This window comes from Myodes glareolus, chromosome 3, assembly GCF_982192425.1.
Source record: "Myodes glareolus chromosome 3, mMyoGla1.1, whole genome shotgun sequence".
NCBI classification, from domain to species: Eukaryota; Metazoa; Chordata; class Mammalia; order Rodentia; family Cricetidae; genus Myodes; species Myodes glareolus.
This window is the reverse complement of record NC_142028.1, coordinates 73474795-73499729: the sequence shown is the minus strand read 5'-3', so window position 1 is coordinate 73499729 and position 24935 is coordinate 73474795. Positions and strand designations below refer to the sequence as shown.

Genomic DNA, 24935 nt, shown 5'->3' with positions numbered 1-24935 from the left:
CCCTATGCTAATGGCCCTGTCTCTGTTGTCATTGTCGTCACAGTCACCTTTCTGGGCCTCTTTCTTCAAGGGCAGGGCTGGGTCTACAGGGCCTGGCCCAGAGTAAATGCAGGACCCAGCCCAGCTGTGGGTCAAAGTAGTGCCCAGGGAGGGGCTGGGGCTCTGTTGATCTCTTATCTCCCAGGCTCCCTTGACCTTATCTGATGGGGCTCAACAGGCAGCAGATGAGGCTGACAAGGCCCCAGGGTTACTGAGTAACCCCGGGCTCTTTAAAAGTCTCCCTGTTTACCCCGACACCCAGCATGGGCCAGTTCTCTGCACTGCACACTGCTACCATGAAGGCCTGTTTGCTCTCTTTGCTGTGCCTCCTGGGTGCCTTGGCTGTCCTGGTAGAGGGGGTCACTGTGCAGGTATGGCCGCATCCCTACTTGGTCTGACCCATTCTTGGAATCCTGAAATGAGGGAAGGGCTTCCTCTGGGACCCTCGAGTTCTACTAGCCATGCAATTTTCTCCTTCAAATGGGAAGGCTAAAAAATATGAAACACTTGGAGAGACAGTGGTAGAGCCTGGAATCTGGCTGCTCCCGCGTCCCGCTGAAACCCGTCAGCACTGGGGAGGAGGGATTGTTGGTGGCATTTCACAGAACAGAAATGTGAGCTTCTCAACGGTTCCAAAACAGCCAAAGCTGGTGACTGGCAAGGGAGGTGACTGGACTCCGAGCTAGGCCTGGATCCCCCAGCTTACACTTGCCTGGAGGACCAGGCTTGGTCCCAGGCATTGATTCCGCCTCACGAAGACCTGGATGGTTGGGCATACCTATCAGTGATAGCAGACACAAGCTTGGCTGTCAGCAAACAGGGACCTGCTTGCTCAGGGAGACCTCTGGGGTCCTTGTATTGCTTGTGGAGGTCGTCTGGCCAGAGAAGACAGTCTGGGCTAGCTTGTTCACAAGTCAGTCACTGCGACCCTGGCTCGCCACAGCTGTTCCCCTATTCCTTACATGAATGCAGAGCCTCTCAGAGGTCTGACCTCGCGCTGTCCCACAGATCCTCCCCAGCGAGCCACCCAGGCTGGGGCCGCCTGCAGCCTGGCCTTATGCTTCTGGCTGTCTCTTTCAGGATGGGGACCTCTCCTTTCCTCTGGAGTCAGTCAAACAGCTTAAGGACCTCAAAGAGGAACCAAAGCCCCGGCTGGTGAGTCACAAGAGGTTGGCCGCCAGGGCTCCTCAGCCTGTGACACCATCGCTGTGCAGCCACCCTGCCTTTCCGGAAGCTCTGAAGCCCCTCTGCACGAAACCCAACGCTGAGGAGATCCTGCGGAGACTGAGTGAGTGGCCTCTTGGCTTGTGTGACTGGGGTGTTCTCTGATTGGTGGTGCTTGAGGAGGCCACGTGCTCTGATTGGTCAGTCCTAAGTGGTACCCGCTGAAGCCCCTTAGAAAGGAGCCCTGCATCCCATCTTCTGATGGTAATAAGTCCATGTCCTTTCCGGGTAGAAGCTGCACTGATTGGCTGACTTCAGTAATTCATATGCCCCATTTGAGGCAGAAAGCCCAGAGGGTCAGAGGAGACAGGATTGCTGGGATTAATCTTGGTGGCTGCTGAGAGATGTCCAGACTCTAGTTGGAGAGGGAGGGGCTGTGAAGGAAGGGTGGCTATCTTTCACCAGGCGTCTTCTCTCTTGACCAGGGGCCATTGCTCAGGACCCAAACACATGTGAGATCTGTGCCTACGCTGCCTGCACCGGATGCTAGGATGACTTGTCTTCTCGGCCAGCGAGGAAGCCCCTGCTACCTTCTAGAAGCAAGGGCCTGACAAATTCCCACCCCCAGCATCTCAGCCTACCCTGCCCATGCAGGGAGGAGGCTGAGGAGATAACTACTTGGGGAGTCCTACCTTCAGCCAATAAACCAGACTCCTGTACTCGGTGCGTTTTGCCTCCGTTCCTTCCCTCGTTGTTGGTCTAGCAGTTCTCCAGCGCTGTGGACACTCACCTGCCCTCAGAAAGTTCTGGTTCAGTGTGCCGAGTGGAAGGCCCGAGTGGCAGGGGACCACTTGAGTGGGTGAAATCTTGACTTTTCTCACATTCGCTGGTGTCACCAAGCCGCCAGGCCGTGTGTGAGGACAGGAACCTGTCAGAGCTGGTTTGTCCCATACAGGCATGCGACGGACCACTCAGGACCTGGCTCCCTCTGACCAGCCACACTGCCTTCTGCCCTTCCCATGACCCCATTGGAAGGGGCACCTGCAGCTGTCTTCCTGCATGCCTAGTTAGGGGAGCAGCCAAGGCTCCAGGCTGTGTCCCTATGGCCTTACTGATCCTCCCCAAGAAGAATGTTTATATGCCTTGTGGGAGTCTGTGCTTCTTGTCCCTCTAGGCACCCTGCTGGTGACTTCTGTGTCTGAGGAAGTTGTTCCTGTCCTCACTTGGGGTGAATTCTGCCCCCAGTGATGACTTTTGGAAGAATAATTGAGTGGGAGGAAAATCCAGGACTCTGGGTCCCGGTCTCTGGTCTTCCACATCCTGTGTGATGTTAGGAAAACCACATCCCTTCTCTGGGCTTCAATTTCCTTCTCTGTGACAATAGCTAACTCTAGGCTCCCAGTTCAGTCCTGATATAAACATAAGAGGAGTCCTTTAAATGGTTTTTAAAGAAAACAAACAGAGCAAAATCAAGGGTCCAGGCAGAGGTGACCATACACACCTCTTACAGGGGAGCCATGTAATTAGTTAGTAAGAATATGGGAGTCAGAGAAAGAGGCTGCCACTGGGGTTTGTTCTGGGAGAGTAGGAGGAGGAGAATTATCAGAGAGGGCTTCAGACAGACTTCGTCTGGAATTCAGTAGATACCATACCCTCTTCTTGCTAAGGCCAGGAAGCTTTGCAAGAAGGAGGTTCTTCCTTATCCCAGGGTCTACAGTGGGAGAGATGGATTTCAAAACCAGTATGAAGTAGGGAAGAAGGGAAACTTCCAGAAGGTAGGGATGGCGAGAAGACGTAGAGACACTGGGGTAGTTCTGTCTACACAATGTGGTGCATACATGGGAGGCAGGCAGAACAGAGCCTCACCCTGCCCCCTCTCTCTGAGGCTTGCTTTGCTTGTATGAAAATGGGGTTGGTGAGGGCTGCTGGGGGATTTGACAAACTGTATGGAGGGCAGAGTCATTTAATGCTTCAGTGTTGGAGCCAGATTCACCGAGTGTGGCTTTGGGTAGTAAGACTCAGTTTCTCTGTCCGCAAAATGGAGATCCTAAGAGCTGCTTTGACCCGCTATGTTGGGACCCACAATGACTCCCAGGATGCAGGAGGCAGAGGCAAAGGGTTAGGAACTCAACGTCCTCCCCAGCTCCTAGCCTGAAACCCTGCCTCACAAACAAAAGAGATGAAAGTTCTACTTTGTGGAGTTAAGTGGAGATTAAGCATAGTCACATTGAAAGAGCTCTTTTAAAAAATTAAGATTTATTTGATTTTTGATGTGTCTTGGTGTTTTGCCTCCATATATGTGTGTGAACTACATACATGCGTGATGCTCTTGGTGGTCAGATGAGAATGTTGATTCTTAGAACAGCAGTTATGGGTGACTGTGAGCCCCTACGTGTGTGCTGTGAACTGATCCCACGTCCTTTGCAGGAGCAACAAGTGCCCCTGACCCTGGGCCATCTCTCTAGCCCCCTGAAAAAGTTCTTAAAGCTCCAGCCACCATTTCCCTTTTCTTTTAGATGTGTGTATGTGTGCACTCATCATGTGCATGTATGAGTGTCTGTGCACCACAAGAGTGTGGGTGAGCCACCATGTGGTGCTGGAGTCAAGCCAGGTCCTCTAGAAGAGCAGCCAGAGCTCCATCACTCTTCCCCCTCTCCTACGTGTCCTCAGAAAGGTACTGAAACAATTGTCCAAGTAAGAAAAATTAGACAAGAAAACAGAAGTACGAACTGAGAAAGTAAGAGTATAATTATCTCTGTTTGCTGATGACGCAATCATATATAAAGCTCCAAGGAGCTCGCCTAAAAAGCTCCTTGTCACTCACAGACAATCCAGGAAAACTCCAGGATACAGAATTAATATATGAAAGTCAGTATGACATTTCTACACTAACATTAAGCTCCCCAGAACACAAAAGCAAGGAGATTCCTTTCACAATAGGAATGGTACTGACAACGGCAACTCTGAAACAATGGGAGACAAGAAGTGAAGGAACTGCCGGGTGGTGGTGCACACCTTTAATCCCAGCGCTCGGGAGGCAGAGGCAGGCAGATCTTTGTGAGTTCGAGGCCAGCCTGGTCTACAAGAGCTAGTTCCAGGACAGGCTCCAAAGCTACAGAGAAACCCTGTCTTGAAAAATAAAAATAAAAATAAAAATAAAGAAAGAAAGAAAGAAGTGAAGGAACTAGATATTAAAAAGTAAAAAAGATGAATGAAATTGAAAGGCATCTTATTTGTTCATCGATTAGAAAAATAAAAGATTTTTTTTAGACATTAGAATGTCCACAGTACCTGAGGTTCAATTCAATACAATCCTTATCAAAGTTTCAAAGATAATTTTTACAGAAATAGAAAAAAAATCTGAAAATTCCTGTGAATTCATACAAGACTCAAATACTCAAAAATCTTTCTGTTGTTGTTGTTGTTGTTTTAATTTTTGAGGCAAGATTTTACGTAGCTAAGACTGGCTTAGAACTAATTATGCGGGTGAAGGTGACCTTGGCCTTAAGCTCCTCCTGCCAAGTGTGAGCTACCACACCTGATTTATGTGATGCTGGGTGTGAAGCCCAGGGCCCTGTGCAAACATTCATCAACTGAGCTGTACTCCAATCCCAGTCAAGGCAACCTTGAGCGGAATGAGCAAAGCCAGGCTCATTACACGGGTAGTAGTTTAAGTAAGAAATGTTCCCTATAGTTTGGGGCATTTGAACACTCGGTCCCAGTAGGTGAGGGCATTGTTTGGAAAGATTTAGGAGGTGTGGCTTTGCTGGAGGACGCATGACACTGGGGGTGGGGGAGGGGGGCTTTGAGAACTTCCATCCTTGCCTATGATAGTTTCCCTTCTCTGGCTGTGGTGAGGGGCGTGAGCGCACAGCAACCTGCTCCAGTGCCATGCCCCTCACCTTCTGCCTCTTTTCCCCAGCATGAAAGACTCTTAACCCTCAGGAATTTTAAACTGAAAAACTTTCTTCTGTAAGGTGCTTTGGTCATGGTATTTTTGTCACAGTAAGAGAAATATAACTAATATGTATATTATCTTGTCTCAAAACCTACTACAAAGCTATAGTAGTCAAAACAGCATGGTACTGACAACAGACAAACAAACAAAAAACCCAGGCAGAAGCCAAAGGAACACATACTACCAGGGAAGAAAAGTCATTGTGCGTTTACCTAACTATGAACCCTGTGAGATACTGGTGTCATGAATGTTAGGGGAATACCAACCCCTTTCTGATTGGATTTAAAGTCCACTCCATATGATGGAATGCAAGCCTCATACTGTTAACTGGACCAAAAATTTCATTGCTGGCTAGGTCATAGGCCATAGGCAGATAACTGGATGCTATTTTTCTGCCAAGTGGAAACAGTAATAAACTGCCCTTGAAGGTCTTCTCTTTATCTCCGTAGATAAGTGCATCTCTCGGCTCTTGTCAGAGAACCTTCTCCTTTTCAGTAGCTGGTAATTAATACAGAGACCAATAGCCAGTCATTATGCAGAGAATAAGAAACTATAGAGTGCTCTAAATGGGATATCTTTCTTACAGCCCCCACTCCAAGGCCCGGGGATCGTCACAGAAGAGGAGCAGAAAGATTGTAAGGCCCGAAGGGAATAGCTATCTGTAGAAACAGTATTTTTTTTCAAATGCAAATGCAAGGTTTCACTTATTATGTATGGGCTAGCATGGGTCTCCTGCCTCACAGTCTGACACAGCAGATGGAGGGAGAAAGACCCCATCTACTATTGTAAGGGGTTTATAAAGACAAAAACCACAAGACAGGCACAAGATTACAGTTTCAAAGTACAAGATTGCTTATCCTATATCACAATTGGTTAAAGGTTAGGTAAAGCTTAGCTGTTAGTTCCTGATAGGCTATTATTGTCCAAGGGGGATAGCAACAGGTCCCTGGTCACATCCTTTGGACATTTGCTGGTCCTTTACTAACTGCAGAGGCTTAGAAACAGTGTTTATCAGACAAGACAGTGAAGCTGCAGACATGAACTCGCAGCAGCTGGGACTACATACACAGAGAGAAGATCAAGCCAGCCAAAATCAGCAAGGACTGGGGAGGGCTTCATGAAGTCTCACCCATAGCTAAGGAGCTATTGGCAGCTGATGGCTACTGGGGAAGGGAGAGTCAGCTTTCTTCAGGGATGCTGCCCTTGAGAGCTTACTCATGGTCCGGTGACTACCTACAATTTAGTACATGTAAGCAACATTAAATAGACTCAGTGCGTACTTAACCAAAAACAGAGAAGTTGGTAGGAGGAGATGGAGAGATTACTCAGGGGTTAAGAACACTGACTTCAATTCCCAGTAACCACATGGTGGTTCACAACCATAGTGGGATCTGATGCCCTCTTCTGGTATAAAGTCAATAGAGCACTCATATACATAAAATAAATACATAAATCTTAAAAAGAGAAATCGGTAGGAAAATATGGACAGGGATAGAAGAAGACTAGGAGGAGAGGGGATGGGTATGGATTGGATCCAAACACAGTTTGCGCATATATGAATATTAAACAAAATATTAAAAAAGAAGCCACTGGAACAGACCAGGGAGCCCAGAAATAAATTCACAGTACCCAAATCATACCACGAGGGAATCATAGATTCTTCAATAGCTGGTGCTGGGGAAACTGGCTATCAGTAAAGACTGGAACTAGACTCTCACCACCCACAGATGCGAAACAGCTCCCAGACAAGACAAAGTGTAAGACTGGAAGAGGAAGTAGGGGGACCCTTCTCGTCATTGTTCTTGGTCAGGAGTCACCAAACACAGACAGAAACAAACTCAGACAGACAGGAGGACACCAAACTCAAAAGCCCTGGACAGCCAAGCAAACAGCTGAATAGAGAGCTACATGGAAGAAAGTATGTGTGACCTATGCATCTGACGAGGGATTAACACTCAAAGCAGAACAAAATTCAAACAGTTCAGAAAAGATGGAATTATAAAATGGGTGCAGGCTGCAGGAGACATTTCTCAGAAGATATGCAAATAGCAAATAGGTGTGTGTGAATGTGCTCAGTGTCACAAGCCACGGGGAAGGGATGTTGATGTCACAGTGCAACATGTTACACTTCTAAGAATGGGATAACATGGGGGCTGGAGAGACAGAGCCCACATGAAAGCTCACAAGCCTCTGTCACTCCATTTCCAAGGGATCTGACTCCCTCTTCTAACCTTCAAAGTCACCAGGCATCCACAGGGTGCACAGACATATATGCAAGCAAAACACTCATACACATAAACAAATCTACAAAAATGCAGGTTAATGATAGTACTAGGAAGGATGTGGAGGAAAGGGAAGGTGATATTAATGTAGCTCAGTTGGTAGATTGCTCGACGAGCCTGCGTGAAGTCCTGGGTTTAACGTCAGCACTGCATACACCAACCAAATAGATGTCTATAATCCCGGCACTAAGATGGTGGAGTTCGGAGAATCAGAAGACTGTGGGTGTGATGATTTGGAGGCTATCCTGGGATACATGAGACTCTATCTTAAATATGAGAAGAACAGGTTTGTAATTAAATACAGGTGTGGCGTTTCACTTGTATTTTAATAGGTAAAACTTGCCTGAGGATCAGAAAAGTAAAACAGTCACACTGGCCAGTCTTATAGATCAGGCAGCAATAGCACACATCTTTAATCCCAGTAGCCACCTTAGTTTGCTATGGAAACCAGGTGGTAGTGGTGCACACCTTTAATTCCAGCCCTAGAGAGATTATAAAACAGGAAGGAGACAGCTCTCAGACATAGTCTCATTCTGAGATTCCTGGAGGCAGGATTGCCATTTTGGACTGGGGTCGAGGTAAAAGCCAGTGGCTAGCTACTTTGCTTTTCGGATTTTCAAGTTGAACCCCAATCTCTCTCTCTGAGTTTTTATTAATCGTGCTTCACAGGTGAGTGACCTTCCTGCCAGCTGAACTGCCCCATTCTCTAAATTTGGTTCCCGAGGACCCATCCCACAGCCCTCCCTCCACCTCACTCCCACCCCACCCCTACCCACAATGCCGGTAGACCGCCACTGCTCAGGCGCAGGCCACATCAGTCAGAAGAACAGGTTTGGCACCCCAATTAGAACACACACACACACACACACCCGCTACACCTAACTAAGGCCAAGCTAGCCACCAGAAATCCAGACCCCAACTCAGACAGATTCCCTACCTGGTAAGAAGTCACACCAGCCTCCAGAAATCTAGGCCACAAGGACCAGAAGACCAAAGAGGAAACAGAAACCAAGGATCAGAATACCCATTCAGCAAAGACAAACTCAAAAATGGACATCCCAAGCCTAGATGCCTAAACGGCAGTGTGAGAACACAATGGACAACGGAAAGGGTGATATGGCACCACCAGAGCCCAGCTAGTCTACGACAACAAGACCTGGATATCCCAATCTGCTGATGCACAAGAAATGACCTCAAAGACAACTCTGTGAAGACAATAAGGAGGAACTGAAAAACAGTCCCTTAAAGAAAATGAGGGAACAACAAGCAAAAAAGTGGAGGAAATCAATAAATCTAATTAAAGAATGCCAAAAAGTCAAGAAAAAAAAAACAAATAAGCAGGTGAAGGAAATCATTTAATACTTGAAAATCAAAATAGAGGCAATAAAGAAAACACAAACTGAGGGAATTCTGGAAATGGAAAATCTGGGAAAGCAAACTGCAACTACAGATGCAAACATCACCAACAAACAAAAGATGAAAGAGAGATTCTCAGGCATTGAAAATATGAGAGATAAATAGGTTCATTGGTCAATGAAAATGTTAAATTTGTGATGGGTAGTGGTGGCAGTACACGCCTTTAATCCCAGCACTCAGGAGGCTGAGACAGGCAGATCTCTGTGAGCCAGTCTGGTCCACACAGCAAGTTCCAGGACAGCCAAAGAAAGGAAAAGAGAAGAGAAGAGAAGAGAAGAAAGAAAGATTGTTAAATCTAAAAACTAACAGAAAACATCCAGGAAATCTGGGACACTATGAGAAGACAAAACCTAAGATAAAAGGAATAGAAGAAGGAAAAGAATCCCAGCTCAAAACCCCCAGAAAATATATTTAACAAAATCATAGAAGAAAAATTTTCTAACCTAAAGAAGGAAATGCCTATAAAGATACAAAAAGCTTGCAGAACACCTAATAGACTGGATCAGAAAAGAAAGTCCTTATTTCACAAAATAATCAAATGCTAAACATACAAAACAAAGAAAGAATATTAAAAGCTGCAAAAAAAAAAGACCAAGAAACGTATAAAGACACACCTATTAGAATTACACCCAACTTCTCAAAAGATACTGTAAAAACCAGAGGGCCTGGACAGATGTCGTGCAAACTCTAAAAGACCATTAATGTCAGCCCAGACTACTATATCCTGCAAAACTTCCAATCATCATAGATGGAGAAAACAAGATATTCCATGACAAAGTCAAATTTAAACAATGTCTATCCACAAATCCAGCCTGACAGAGGTACTAGAAGGAAAACTCTAACCAAAGGAGATTAACTATATCAATGAAAACACAAGCAATAAATAATTTCACATTAGCAAAACCCAAAGAAGGGAAACACACACACACACACACACACACACACACACACTACCACCACCACCAACACAACAAAATAACAGGAATTAACAATTATTGGTCATTAATTTCTCTCAATATCAATGGACTTAGTTTGCCAATAAAAAGACACAGGTTAACAGAATGGGTACAAAAACATGATACATCTTTCTACTGTGTACAAGAAACACACATCAACATCAAAGACAGGCATTACCTCAGCATAAAGAATTGGAAAATGATTTTCCAAGCCAATGGACCTAGGAAACAAGCTGGTGTAGCTATTAATATCTGACAAAATAGATTTCAAACCAAAATTAATCAAAAGAGATGGTGAAGGACATTTCATACTTATCAAAGGAAAAATCCACATTTATGTTCCAAATGCAAGGGCACCTACATTTGTAAAAAGAAATATTACTAAAGTTTAAATCACACATTGAACCTCACACATTAAAGGTGGGAGACTTCAATACCCCGTTCTCACAAAGACAGGTCATCCATACAAAAACTGAACACAAAAATAATGAAGCTAACAGTTGTTATGACTCAATGGACCTAACAGACACCTAGAGAACATTTCACCCAAACACAAAAGAATACACCTTCTTTGCCAGGGGCCATGGCAGAGGAGCAGCAGATGGTAACTGAAGTTCAGTTGTCAGCCCACGAGCAGGAAAACCCTTGATGGGGAACCTTGGATAGGGAAGGCCCTGAGACCACTGGATCAAGGAAGAAACAGAGAAAGAAATTAAATACTTTCTAAAATTCAATGAAAATGAAAGTACAACCTACTCAAACTTATAAGAGGAAACGTTCATGGCACTAAGTGCCTTCATAAAGACATTGCAAAGATCTCACACTAGTAGTTTAACAGTACACCTGAAAGCTCTAGAACAAAAAGAAGCAAACTCACCCAAGAGAAGTAGATGGCAGGAAATAAACTGAGGGCTAAAATCAATAAGATGGAAGCAAAGAGAACAATACAAAGAAATAATGAAACAAAGAGTTGGTTCTTTGAGAGAATCAACAAGAAAACAAACCCTTATTTAAGCTAACTAAAAGACAGAGAAAGAGCATTCAAATTCAAGTCAGAAATGAATAGGGGGACATAGCAACTGACACCGAGGAAGTACAAAGAATCATTAGATCAGAATTCAAAAACTTGTACTCCACAAGATTGGAAAATCGAAAAAAAATAAAATAGACAACTTCCTGATAGATACCACTGAATAAAGTTAAATCAAGATCAGATAAACAATTTAAATAGACCTATAACCTCTAAGGAAACAGAAGTAGTCACTAAAAGTCTCCTCCCTGCCCCCCCAAAAAACCCAGGACCAGACGGTTTTAGTGCAGAATTCTACCAGACTTTCAAAGAAGAGATAATACCAATAATCCTCAGATTATTCCATAAAATAAAACCAGAGGGAACATTGCCAAATTCACTTTATGAGGCCACAGTCACCCTGATACCCAAACCACACAGGGATTCAATAAAGAAAGAGAACTACAGACCTATCTCTCTCATGAATATTGATGCAAAAATGCTCAATAAAATACTTGCAAACTGCATCCAAGAATATATAAAAAAAGATCATCCACTCTGATCAAGTAGGCTTCATCCCAGAGCTACAAGGGATAGTTCAACACATGAAAATCTGTCATTGTAATCCAACTTATCAGTAAACTGAAAGGAAAAAGCCTACACGATTATCTCATTAGATGATGAAAAAGCCTTTGAGAAAATCCAACACCCCTTCATGATAAAAGTTTGAAGAAGTCAAGAATGCAAGGGACATACCTCAACATAATAAAGCAATTTACAGTAAGCCTATAGCCAACATCAAATTAAATGGAGAGAAGCTCAAAGCAATTCCACTAAAATCAGTAACAAGACAAGGCTCTCCACTCTCTCTATATCTATTCAATATAGTACTTGAAGTGCTATCTAGAGAATAAGACAGCTAAAGGAGATCAAGGGGATACAAACTGGAAAGGAAGAAGTCAAAGTATCACTATTTGCAGATGATATTATAGTAGATATAAGTGACCCCCCAAAATTCTACCAGAAAACTACTACTAATCAAAACCTTCAACAAAGTGGTTGTATATAAAGATGACCATGCTGCGGTCCCAGACCCAGAGAGGCTAAGTAACAAGGAGGGATTAAGGGTAAAGGGATACAAGGATCTCTTTGGAAAAGAGTAATGGAACAGATTTTGAGGATGGACTGGCAGCGAGTGGGGTTGGGAGCGGGAGGAGAAAATACTGGGAGAAACAACTGCATTGGGGGGCATCTCAGGGAGGAGGTGGAAACCTAGTGCAGTAGAAACCACATGGAATCTAGCAAAAGCTAGGGTTGCTCTAAAGAGTCTACAAAGACTCCCGGTAATGGCGAACACACAGCTGTTGTAAGAATTTATTCAGCCAATAACTTTTTGGGTACCAGCCCGTTAGGGTGTGGTTTGAGGTGCTACATATGGACTGATATAAGTTGCAGATGAACAGCATGCTCGCTCTCTTGAGTGGTGGTTAGAGTCCTGTTTGCAGCATCCAGCACCCACAGAGCGGAGGACCCAGACTCTCAGCCCTTATTGTGAATTGTGAGTTTTTTCTCAAATAAATATTTGTCATCCTTTATTCTGGGCTCTCGTGGATTTCCTTAATTGCACCTAGACACAGTCTGAACGGGCCGTCTTCTGTAACCAGGCAATGCCTCAAGTGAGGGACACCACTTAGGTTGGTTAGGGACACCAACCTAGCCACAAAACTTCGATTTACAGTTAGTCCTGCCTGCGGTGTTCTGAGACCAGAGCCTAGCAGAATCCTCATCAAAGAGACCAGAGGGACTTCATCCAGCAACGGATGGGAGCGGAGGCAGAGTCCCACAGAAAACAGGCAGAGCTCCGGGAGTCCCGTGGAGGAGGGGTAGGGAGGATCAAAGCAACCAGAGAGGTCAGGGACACCATGAGAACATGGCCCACAGAATCGTCTGATCGGTGTCTTGGGGGCTCACAGAGATCACTAGGGATCTGCCTCATATATGCTATGGCTGAGTAGCTTGGTGTTCTTGTGGGATCTAACAGTAGAAACAGGAATTGTCTCTAACTTTTTTTGCCTGCTTGTGGGACCCTTTTCCTCCTGCAGGCTCACCTCATCCAGCCATGCACTGATGGTATGTGCTTTATCGTGCCATGTTGAGTTGATGTCCCTGGGGGGCCTGCTCTTTTCTGAGGAGGGGAGACAGGGGTGGGGTAGGGAGTGAATCTGGGAGAGAGGGGAAGTGGGAGAGACCGGAGGGAGGGATACTGCAGTCAGGATGTAATATATGTGGGAAGAATCAAAACAAAAGCAAACAAACAAACAAACAAACAAACAAACAAAAAAACACTGGGGAGGGGGGAAGAATGACTATTTCTGGGGAAAGCAGTATAGAGGCCCTCTCTCCAATTTAAATGGTAATACCATTGGCTCAGCAGTTCCACTTCTGAGTGCATAGCCATAGGACCTGAACACTACACACTGTGAAGCTGTCTGCACTGGCATACGTAGCGCTGTGCTCAATATCGAGATGCAGAAAGTGTGTTATACACACAATGGAACAGTGCTTAGCCCGGAACAGAAGGGAAACCTGTCACCTTGAGCAAGTTGTACCTGGTGAAATAAGCCAGGGACAGCAAGACAGATTCTGCACAGCCTCTCCTAGAACAGGAATCTGAAAATGACTCAACTTAGTCATGCAGAGAGAAGAGTGGCTGCCAGGGATTGGGGAGGAGGAAAAAGAAGAGAAGGAAGAGGAAGAGGAAAGAGGAGCAGGAAGGGGTGGAGGAGAGATTGCGGCATGAATATGGTGGAAGTAACTAGCCACTTCCTGAAGGAGAAAGATAAAAGCCCCAGGAACACAGGGTGCATATTCTGTTTCCTATTGTACTGCGCACGCCCGCGCGCGCGACACACACACACACACACACACACACACACACACACACACACACACACAAACACTTCCAGCAGTACAGGTTCTAGGTGATGGGTGGGAATCTAGCCTCTGAAAAGGGCAAATGGTAATTGCCTACAGATGATGTTCGGGATCAAGTTGGATTTGAGAGGTGGCATGGTGGGACACAGCAGGGCAAGAGGCAAGGTCAGAGCGGGGCTGTTGTTCCATGGGCAGAAGCCTGAGGCACAGGCCGGGGAGTGAAAAGGAAGAACAGAATGGGGCAGCAGGGTCGGGCGCTGTCTGTGGTCCCAGCTGGCCCTGTGGTACCAGCCTTCCTCCCTCTCAGATGCTCAGGACAAGGACCAAGCGGCAAACACACCCTGTGGGAAATCCTGCTCCTAGGAATCCCAAGAACAATGCCTGACTAGAGTGAAGGCCTCAGCTCCATGGGCCTCAATTCCTTACCCTCTACCATTGTTCACAACAATGCCACAACAGAGCACCAGTCACAGCCTGTGTCCCATATGTACCCTGTAGGGGAGGAGACACCATCTGGGTGGATTTCCCATGGACCTTAGATGGGGCTGTGTTCCCACTACTCACAGGACATAGATGGCAGTCTCACTGGTCCTTGCCTTTGGTGTCATCATCCACAGCCCAGGGATGTAGAGGCAATAACAGAGTGGCCAGAGTGTGGACTGTGGCATTCTGGGAAGATGTAGCCTGGCCACTCTGACAAGTCTGTGACCCTGTAGGGATGTTCTTTTTGAATAAAAGGAGCTAGCCACGGCAGTGTTACTCACTTCTTTACACTAATGAAGACTGGGTATGGTGGTGCACGCCTTTAACCCTAGCACTCAGGAGGCAGAGGCAGGTGGATCTCTGTGAGTTCAAGGCTAGCCTAGAGTGAGTTCCAGGACAGGACAACCAGAGCTACACGGAGAAACCCTGTCTCAAGAAAAATCAAAACCAAAACCAAAAAAGAAGGAGAAGAAGGAGAAGAAGGAGAAGAAGTAGAAGAAGAAGAAGAAGAAGAAGAAGAAGAAGAAGAAGAAGAAGAAGAAGAAGAAGAAGAGGAAGAGGAAGAGGAAGAGGAAGAGGAAGAAGAAGAAGAGAAGAAGAAAGGTGCATGGATCTAGAACACACTGGACACAGTACAGGGTAGAGTACCTGCAGGCTGTGGAGAACAAAGTCTCCTGTCACTAGACTTGGGAAGGGCACCAGTTGATGGCACCCCATCCCAAACATACCTTTGCCTATTCCCAACTACTCTGTTAAGAGCTCTAACCCTGGAGCTGGAAAGCCGTGTGTTAGTCCAGGGTAGAAAGTTCTGTGAGTCTGGGCTACTCTGAATCCCTCACCTGGGAAATGGGTGCCATGAGTCAGCTCCTCGGGCATGGGAATGTGGGTGGGTAATTCCCATCTTCAGTTTGGCCTGTCTTGTCTTCCCAGTCAGCTCCTCAAGATGTGCCACTCACAGCCCAGAAAAAACCCAGGGACACTCAATTTTGTGAATATTATCTTTATTCAGGTGCCTGGAGGCCAAATTTACCAGCCCTATGTCCCATTGCCTTGTCATGGATCCAGCTATGCTGGGAGGGTGGTGATTGCTCCAATGATGCCTGAGTGTGGATGGGGTAGGTTGGGGAGGGGGTAGATGTCTGGAGTGGACTCCAGAGACCCAGGATCTTTTCAGCCGCAGCCAGTACAGGCGACATTTATACATAGCTCGCATTCGTCGGTGGCGATGGTCCCTGTGTAGGGAGAAGGAAGGTTAGCTGAAATTGGACCTCGGGGGTCAGTGGTCACAGGTGCTGTTGGCCAGGAGCTGCTGGGGAAAGGGCCTGATGATCTTCCTTACAGAGATCCAGAAGTTCTGAACTCAGACTGAGGGGGTCAGGGCCTGCCCAGAGCAGGGGCATGACTACTTGGGGATTGGACCAGCCTGTGCCCAGCTCTTCTGCAACCTTCTGATTTCAGCTCAGCTGTCACCTCCCCAAGGAGTCATCCTAAGCCTGATCCCACCAGATCCAGATCAGATGGTTGCAGCTCACGGAATCCTGTTGGTGTCTTCCCAGAATCCCTCCCCGCACTTGTGAGGTCTTTGAAGAACTTCTCAGGACTGTGGGATTGGGGCAGTTCTAGGGAGGGCAGGGGCCGTGGCCCTCCAAACTTCCTGTCCATAGCCACTGGGTTGCTTAACAAAAATAACTGATGGCGGTGAGGTGGGGTAGGATGCACACAGAGGGGCAGGAAGACAGCAGGGTTGGGGGAGCGGTGTGCGGTGTGCTTACTCAAGGCCTTGAAGATGCTGGCAGCTTCCTGGGAGGCACAAACAGGCTGGAGGTCCACAGGCAAGGCTGGGTCATGGCACACGTCGGGTAGGAGGCTACTGGTTTTCAGCTGCGGGTTGGACATCTGCTCCTTCTCCAACTCACTCAGCTTCTTCACCGATTCCAGCTGTACTTGGAAGCCATTGTACTGGGGAGGAGAGAGGGGAGAAAGGTCATCAGGCCCTGGCTAGAGCAGGCAGTGCCATGAGACCGGGGTCATCAAAATCCCACGGGTCCTAGGGTATTTTTTATACTCATGGGGGAGTCCAAGCCACATTGGAAAAGCAGCTTGGAGGAGGAACTGGAGTCTTAGTTTGTGATCTGCCACCAACAGCACTGGACGCCTCCTGTTGCAGGCAGTTCACAAAAGGCTGTAGCACACTCTAAGTCACATGGCCTTAGGCACAGGCAAACCCTTGCTCGCTCAGCTCCTGTCTTTGCCTCCATCTAGCTGTCTATCTCTTCCCCATGTGACCAGACTTTCCCCTGTGGAAGCCTGGCACCAAGCAGAGCAGCTAACAGATCCTTTCTCTGCTCCAGCCTGGGGACTCTCTGGTGAGACTGATCTTCAACCCCTCATAGACCCTTGTCTTCTTCTCCTGGGGACCCTGCCAGACACAGATGCCAAACGACAGTTGCACAGGGCTAGCAAGGCCAGCAACATCCTGCCACACAGTGGTCAGGTCTAATTCCATGCCCCGCCCATCTTAGAGTCCCTGGAAGGACACAGAAGCCCATGTTCCCTTCTTCTGGCCTTTGCTCTGTCTAGAACATGTTGGCCTGGGCCTGGCATTATTCATCCTTCAGTGAGCACAAAGGTCCCTGCCAGGGAAACCCTTCTGTGACTTGCCCATGTGGGAGGGAGCACACGAGAGGGTCTCCTTCCCTTCTGTGCCCCCCTAGGACTGACCCTGACCTGGTGCTGCTGACACTCCTGCGGCCTCCACCTAGCAGGTGTTTCAGTCTAGACTGGCTGCTGGGTTGAGTCCCCGTCCTTCACCCAAAGGGTAGGCTGGCTGGCTGGGGTCTCACCTTGATGTAGACGGACTGTGCACCTTGCAGCAGCAGCAGCAGGACCATGGCAGCCCACAGTTGGCTTCCCGACATGGCTCTGACTCCCATCTCACGTCTCTGGGTCCCAGCTTTCTCTGCTGTCCACCTGGCTGCTACCTGTCTCCTGGCCAGCAGCCCCTTATAGGCCAGGGTCCAGAGCCCTGGTCACTTATTAACTGTCTGACTGGGGTGGGGTTGACAGAAGTCTGGCTCTTTGACAAATTCAAAGTTGGTTCCCAGGAAGGAGGTGGGGGCGATGAGGGGGAATCCAGAGCGTGTGGGAACATGGTCTGCCAAGGGCTCGTCATGAATAGAGTTCTATCGGACGACCTTGGGCCTCTTCACTTTCCGTTCTCTCCTCCTTACACCTGGGAGGAGGGGAAGGCGAAAAGTCAAGGGCGCACCACCAGGTGAAGTGATTTGCCCTAGGTCAAAGTGACTCCATCCATATGTCATTAGCCCAGGTCAGCCTCACGCTCTTTGATTGAAGCATGCAGGCAAATGGCGCAGAGCGAGGTGGACACACAGGCTGACCTCGGGACTTCCCGGTACTAACTTCACCCAAGTCCAACATCCTGCTCCAAAGCCAGAACTAGGAATAGAAAGACCAGCCTGGTAACAGGCAGCCCTCTGCCTGCCATTTCCCATCTGTACCTGAATACCCTGGGCTGTGTGTGACCTGTACATCTGAGCAGCCGGCAGATCAACATGGTGTGAAAGAGAGAGCCCGGGTATCATAGAAAGCGGCAGAGGCTCAGTGCCAGCTCTGGAGCAGCTGCTGCGTGTGCCTGGGGAGTTACATCATGTCTGACTGAGGTTTCCTTTACTCTCCGATCCCACAGGCCTATCAAAGCCACCCACAAAGGTGACTGTAGGCAGGATGGGATCCAGCTCCTTGAGTTTATCTTCATTCCCAGGTGACTCATCAATAACAGGTCCTTTAATCTCATAGCCCACCTCCCAGTGGGTGAAGGTCGGATCAGAGAGAAGAGGGCGAAGGTTCAGAGGGTGCTATCACCATAGCCAGGGCCAGCTACTCTCAACAGTGGTCCTGCTGGGGCAGGGCTGGGCCAGCAACAGACCGATATGCGGCAGGTACCCCAGCATGGGCCTGAGCTGAGACCACCACAGCCTCCCTGGTACCTACAGTCACTCAGATTTGGTGGCTAGACGAAGGCCATCATGTGCTTCATCAGACCAGTCCTGCTCACGCGTGTGTGATAACACTGCATCTTCCCAGAAGGCCTAGACTTCACGCTTATCTTGCCTTGAGATAGATAAAAAGGCTCAAGTGAACTTTGGAGTTTCTTATGTCTTGCTTTGAATCCAGACTTCGACCTTTATTCTGTGGAGTCTTTGGAGTCTCACAGTCTCTTCTCTGCAAGATGCTAACAACTGTCAGAAAGCAGTAGCTCACACGCCTGAGTAACGCAAGGCATGACGAGGCACTCTGCCCATGCTCCCTTGGGGAGTCGGAGGGATGGGTGGAATTCTGTCCAGCACCCTACCTGTGCTCAGCCTGGGTTGCTATAGAAAAAGAAGTACGAGCCTTGGAGGTAGGGAGACCTGGGCTTGAAACCAGCTTCCGGCAGCTACCCACCATGTGACCTTGCTTGCCCTCGGTGAGTCTCAATTTTCTCACCACTGAAATCAAGCACACAATGAATAACCTAACAGTGCCTGTGAAAACTAACAACTCTTGTCCTGGGGAGCCAGCGGCGGTCTCTGCCCCCAGATTATCCAATTTCAGCACATGCCCAGGGACACCTGCAACAAAGATGGCTTCCCTACCTGTTCTTTTCCTTGGAATCCTCCCAGACAAGCCCTGTCTCTGAACTTGAGGTGGTGGCAGCTTTGACCCCCAGCCTCCTGTAGGCTGGGCTCAGTGCCACCCTATCCAGAGCACTGGGTTTTCTCAGCTGGGTCACCTCATGTAAGTGCTTACAACCTGAGGTTTCAGCTTCCAATGTGCATAAACATGGTCTCCAGTGTTGGAAACTGTCATGAGCCTGCTTGATTGCCAGTCTCCCACTCTTCCTATGGGACAAGCTTAGCCCACCGGTCCCTTTATCAAGGGATAGGAGTCAACCATCAGAGTGTGAAGGCCCTGTGGTTGAGGTTCCCTTTCTTTCTCTAGCCACTGGCTCTTCCAGCTAGGGCTCAGCCCATGGCCATCACTCCCTGGGAATGAATCATGACTTCCTCTTTCACCTGATAAGACTCAAAATTTCCAACCCCATCTCCTGCTAATCTCTTCATGAATGACCCACCATCCATCAAAACCAGCGTGGTCACAGATATGCATCCTCACTGTCACTCTGATCAGCTCATTTAGGTCACATGGTGTCACTTCCTTCTTTACGGGCCTGGGAAGCCACCACCATAGCAGCCTGTGGAAGCTCACACCCATGAGGATGGGGGACAGTTTGCCTCTGTAGGTTTAGCTGCTCCTCTCCCCACACTGAATCCCTGCTTGGTATCTACTCTTAAGGCACCCCAATTTCCCCAGCAACACCTTTTAGAGTTTGTTGTCTACTTGGCTGTAGGCTTATGGGCTTTCTAGGTTTTCTGACACCCCCTAGCCCTATCTCTTCAGTGTCCTTGGTCCTTAAGGTGCTCACCAGGGGCACCAGGACCCATCCTTGGGCCTCTGTCCTCTTTTTACAGTCACCTACTTTGGTAGTATCATCCAGCTTCAGGGAATTGCATGTCTCCAGTCTCTGGGATTGACTAGCCTAGCCCCCTACTCATCAGTCTGTCTACCTCCTCAGCCCCTCTCGTCACCGTGGATAGTATTACCACATGCTCAGGTGGTCAAGTCTAAACTTAAGGGGTCGTTCTTCACACCACTTTTTCATTTGCCAGATTTGATGCATTCACACGCTCAGTTATACTGACCTTCAGAATGTTTTTAGATTCCAACCAATCAGGGCTCACCTCCTCCCTAAGAATGAGAGATCTAAGCTATCGTCCTTGGTTTCTTGAATTATTGTAACATCAGTGTTAGGCAGAGGTCTCCAGAGAAACAGTATCCACAGGATCTGTTCACCTATTGTCCGTCAATCAATCACCATCAACCTATTTGTTACCTGTTTTCTATCTAGATTTGCTTTGAGGGACTGGCTCCTGTGACCTCAAGACTGGCAGCTCTGAAATCCATAGGGAGGGTCGACAGGCTGGTAATTCAGCTAAGAGTCGTCTGCAGGCTGTAGCGAATTCTTATCTTTTTATGTTGCCTTTGTGTCTATTTTAAATACAGGATAGACGTTTTCACACTGAGGTGTGGCGAGTTTCTAATTTTACTCACCTCTGCCCAGTTCCTCAATGTGATCGATCCACATGTCCACCTTAGGTAACTGTTCCTGGTGACCCCTTCCCTACGGAGTAGTCAAATATAGCCTGGCTGGCTCTGTTGACCTTCACATCCTGTGTGGACAAAATAGACATCACTGTAACCATGTCTCAGTCAGTGTCACCTTCTGGAACTGCAGCCTGTGCCTGCTTCTGTGTTTTATGGCTTTTGTTTTATTTTGAACTGAGTTTCACTATGTAGACCAGGCTGGCCCAGAACTCACAGAGTTCCTCGTGCCTCTGTCTCCCAAGTGCTGGGACTACAGGTGAAGCGCTTGCCGGAAACACACCACCTAAAGAGAGATTCTATCTCTGTCTCATCTCTGTCTCTCTTTGACTCTGTCTCTGTCTCTGTCTCTGTCTCTCTCTCCTAGCCCTCTCCTCACCTGTATGTGTGTGACTTCTGGGAGAAGATCCCAGACCTATTTCCGTCCTGTAGCTGTTTCTCCTAGTCACAGTCAGGACTCTGTGGAGCCCACGCCTGAGAGCCATCTGGAATCTGAGATCTCAGGGCAGGGCAGCATTCAGAAATGCAGGTGGAGACTCTGTGTTCGGTCTCCAGGTTCGACTTCTCCTCTAAATATATTAATATTTGCTCTTAAGACTTTCAACTGACTGAAGCCCCACATCCATAGTATGGAGGGTGATTTGCTGTACTCGAGGCTGATTGAATATCAATACTAACCAGATCTAAAATGTACATTTTCAGAACAACATCTAGCTGGGAGTTTAACTAAATAATGAGCTGTCCGAGCTGACTCATTGAGCTCACACTCGCCCCGCTGCTGGCCTTTCTCCAGACATCAGTCAGCGTGATCCTGTGAGGATCCAGCTTCCCACTTCACACCCAGTGAAACCCAAAGGCTTCCTTCCAACTCTGGGTTCCCTCGGGCACACCCTCTTCAGCTTTGACTTCAGCTCCAAAGCTTTGCTCTTTGGGCTTCATCAGCCCCTCTAGTTTCCATGCCACTCAAACACGCCAAGAACTATGTTTTATTACATTTTAGGTTAGTATGCAGGACAATGGGTTTCCTCAGGACACCTTCATATACAAGGGTCATTGTTCTGTGTCCCCATCGTGGCTGGTTCCATTTCCTGGCTGCTGTGGACAGTGCAGTCACAAAAGTGCTGTGCATGTGTCTCTATGGTGTTGACAAACAGTCCTTTAGATAAACACTCAAGCGCGGTACAGCTGGGTCACATGGTAGATCCAGTAACTTACACACTGATTTCCGTAGCTGGTGCACCAGTTCACACTCACACGGGCAGTGCCCCCAGCTGTGCCATCATTGGCTGGCATCTCTTCTCTTGCTTATAGTCATTCTGACTAGGGCGAGGAAGACTCCGAATGGTTCAGATTTGCATTTCCTTGATGGCTAATGATGTTGAACACGTTTTCACGCATTTATTGGCCATTTGTATTTCTTTTGAGAAATGTCTTTTCAGCTCATTAGATTGTTTATTGATTTGGAAGATGTTTAATTTTAGGGCACCTGTGCATGCGTTTTGAAGCAGGGTCTCGCTATGCAGTCGTGGCTAGCTTGGAACTCACTGTGTAGACCAGGCCTCAAGCTCATAGAGATCTACCTGCCTCTCTTCCAGGTGCAGCTACACCTGTACATGCTTAAGTTTTACAATTGTATGCTTATCCTGGATGTTAATACCTAATGAGATGAGTAGATAGCTTTTCTACCATCTGCAGTCTGTCTCTATTCTGGCTGTTCTCTGTGTAGAAGCTTCTTCATTTCATGAATTAAACCTGCTCAAGTTCACCCCATTTGCCAGTTGTTAGGATTATTTCCTGGGTTGCTGAAGCCCTTTTTTCTATCTTGAAATGTTTTACTCATTTCATTCAAAATTCCCAGTCTTACATCTCCCATCCACTTTGAATTCATTTCTGTGCTGGGTGAGAACGGCGGCCTGTTTTCCCTTTTCCTAGCACCAGGTGCTAAGGAAGCTATATTTTCTCCAGTGTATGCTTAACAGCTTTGCCAAAAACTAGGCATCTATAACCGCGTGGGCACAGTACTGGGCCCTCCATGGGGCCCACGAATCTGTGCTGGCTTTTGTGTTGGCATTAGGCTGTTTGTTACCATGACTCGGTAGTATAATTTGAGATCAGGCACTGTGGTCCCTCCAGCACTGGTGTCTGCTAAGGATTGCTTTGCATATGAATTTTAGGGTTTATTTTTCTAGTTCGTGTAGAATCCCACTGGGATTTTTGAGGACATCACATTGAGTCTGTGGATCATATTCAGTCATGCAGCCATCTTTCCGGTATTAACTCTGTCAGTTCACAAGCATGAGAACTCTTTCCATCTTCCATAACTTAAAGTTTTCATTGCAGGTTTTTTTTTTGTCTCCTTGGTATTATTTTTGAAGCTATTGTGAATGAAATTTCCCTCTCTGATTTCTTTTTTGGAGAATTCATTATTGGTCTATAGAAAAGCTATTGATTTGATCTTTGAATGCTGATTCTTGTGTCAATTGCTTTGCTGAAAGTGTTTATCCTGTCTAAGACCTTTTCAGTAGGACTGTGTCCTGTGCGAATAGGAAAAGTGACTTCTTCCTGTTCCTATTTATATCCCTTTGGTTTCTTTTTTTTAACTCATGAGTCTCTTCTCAATGGGTCAGGTACTGACTGAGTAGAGAGACTGGGCCCATGTGACTCCCAAATCCTAGAGGAAATGTCCTCAGAGTCCCCCATTTAGTATAACACTGGCTACAAGTTTGCCACACAGCCTTTATTACATGGAGTCTGCTCCTATTTCCAGCTTTTTCAGGGCTTTCACCACATTGAACTTTGAAAAAACACTCACCAAAAAACTCGGGTCTTTGCTCTTCACCCAGGCCTCTGCTCAAATATCACTCCCTTAAAGAGATCTTTCCTGACCCTCCTATCTTGAGGGCTGCCTCTATCTGTCTGTCTATATCATCACCACCATCTGTCTGTCTCTTTTTACATCCATCCATCCATCCATCCATCCACCCATCCATCCAACCATCCACTCATCCATCCATCCACCTACCCATCCACCCATCCATTCACCCATCCATCCACCCATCCATCCACCCACCCATCCACCCATCCATCCACCCATCCATTCATCCATCCATCCATCCACCCATCCATCCAACCATCCACTCATCCATTCATCCACCTACCCATCCACCCATCCATTCACCCATCCATCCACCCACCCACCCATCCATCCATCCATCCATCCATCCACCCAACATCTTTCTATTATAATGAAAGCTGTTAGAATTTGTAATTTGCCTGTTTGTATTCTCTCAAATCAATACCTGGCACATGATCAGTGCTCAGCAAATACTTAAAGTACTGAATGATTAACCACATACAATTCAAGCACCAATTCCACCCGCGAGTGTGTGTTTAGTCTTGGGAGTTCCTTGCCTCCCAGAAGCCACAGCCATTCATGCAGCTCCTTCCCGGCACATGGTGGCTGCTCAGTAACTACTTGTTATTATTTTCATACTTGTGAAACAGTTCCCAGAACCGATTCTTTCTGTGTGCCACGTGCATCGAAGACTTGGGGTTTCTCAATAATTTAACTTCCCCGTGGCAACATGAGCATGAGAGCTGTGACAAACACCTGGGAGGGAAGCCATGCTGCAGAGCCAGCGGCCACCTGGGCAGGACAGGCAGAGCATGGTGGGAAAGACTGGTCCTAGAGGCCGGTCTTTGAAGTCAGAGCCCATGGGATTTCCTGCGTACCTGGGTATAAAGGCTGAAGGAAGAAAGGAGACCAGGACAAAGCTAAGGTCATCCCTAGTTAAACACTGAATGTTGCCCTTGACAAAGGTGAGAAGTGGGAATGAACCGGGCAGGTTGGGGGGGTGCATTTAGTCTTGACAACATCAAGTCTGAGACACCTGCCAGACCCGTGAGTGGAGACAGAAATGTCACCAGGGTGTATCTGCTGTTTGGAATCCCAAACCTAAATTAAAGAGAGTGACTGGCTGGAGAGGAGAGGATCCGTGGCATTGGAGCTGAGGCCTGGGAGAAGGAGCAGCAGGGGAGGGGAGGAGGAGCAGCAGGGGAGAGGGAAGCGGGCCAAGAACACATAAGTGGTTTAGGAAGGGGGTTACTAGCTGGGACAAAGGTTGTGGCTGACACCAGAGAAAGTGATGACTGGGAAGTCCTGGGTTTGCTAACATAGAAGTCACTGGTGACCCTAGAGGATGGAGTCTGAGAACAGCAGGCGTGAAAGCCCGAGAGAATGTGCGTAAGAGGAAAACCGGCGGAAGTGGGACAGGCGTGTTTATTAGATCTTTAACCCAGCGGGTAAAGCCGAGGGGGTGGTGTGGGTCTCACACCCGAACAGAGCTGCCCTGCAAGACCCCGTAGAGTTGTAGAAATCACAGTGTGGGGGATTTTCCTACAGCCCCTCAGAGAAGGGGCTTCTCTTCAATAAAATAGGGATTGATTTTTGTCATGGCTGCCAGGAAACCCAG

General features: G+C 47.4%; 2 protein-coding genes across 2 annotated transcripts; one reads left to right on the top strand and one right to left on the bottom strand.

Moving 5' to 3' along the window:
* Positions 1-253: 253 nt before the first annotated feature.
* On the top strand, positions 254-1922 carry Guca2a (guanylate cyclase activator 2A). The gene is made up of 3 exons (XM_048434576.2): positions 254-410; positions 1120-1327; positions 1689-1922. The coding sequence occupies exons 1-3, from the start codon at positions 303-305 to the stop codon at positions 1751-1753; spliced, it is 381 nt and encodes a 126-aa protein (XP_048290533.1). The 5' UTR covers positions 254-302; the 3' UTR covers positions 1754-1922.
* A 13303-nt stretch (positions 1923-15225) lies between these two features.
* Positions 15226-17244, bottom strand: Guca2b (guanylate cyclase activator 2B). Its single transcript, XM_048434634.2, has 3 exons — positions 17085-17244; positions 16014-16200; positions 15226-15473 (listed from the first exon to the last, which is right to left on the bottom strand). Exons 1-3 carry the CDS (start codon positions 17172-17174, stop codon positions 15412-15414), a joined length of 339 nt encoding a protein of 112 aa, XP_048290591.1. The 5' UTR covers positions 17175-17244; the 3' UTR covers positions 15226-15411.
* Between the last annotated feature and the right edge of the window lie 7691 nt (positions 17245-24935).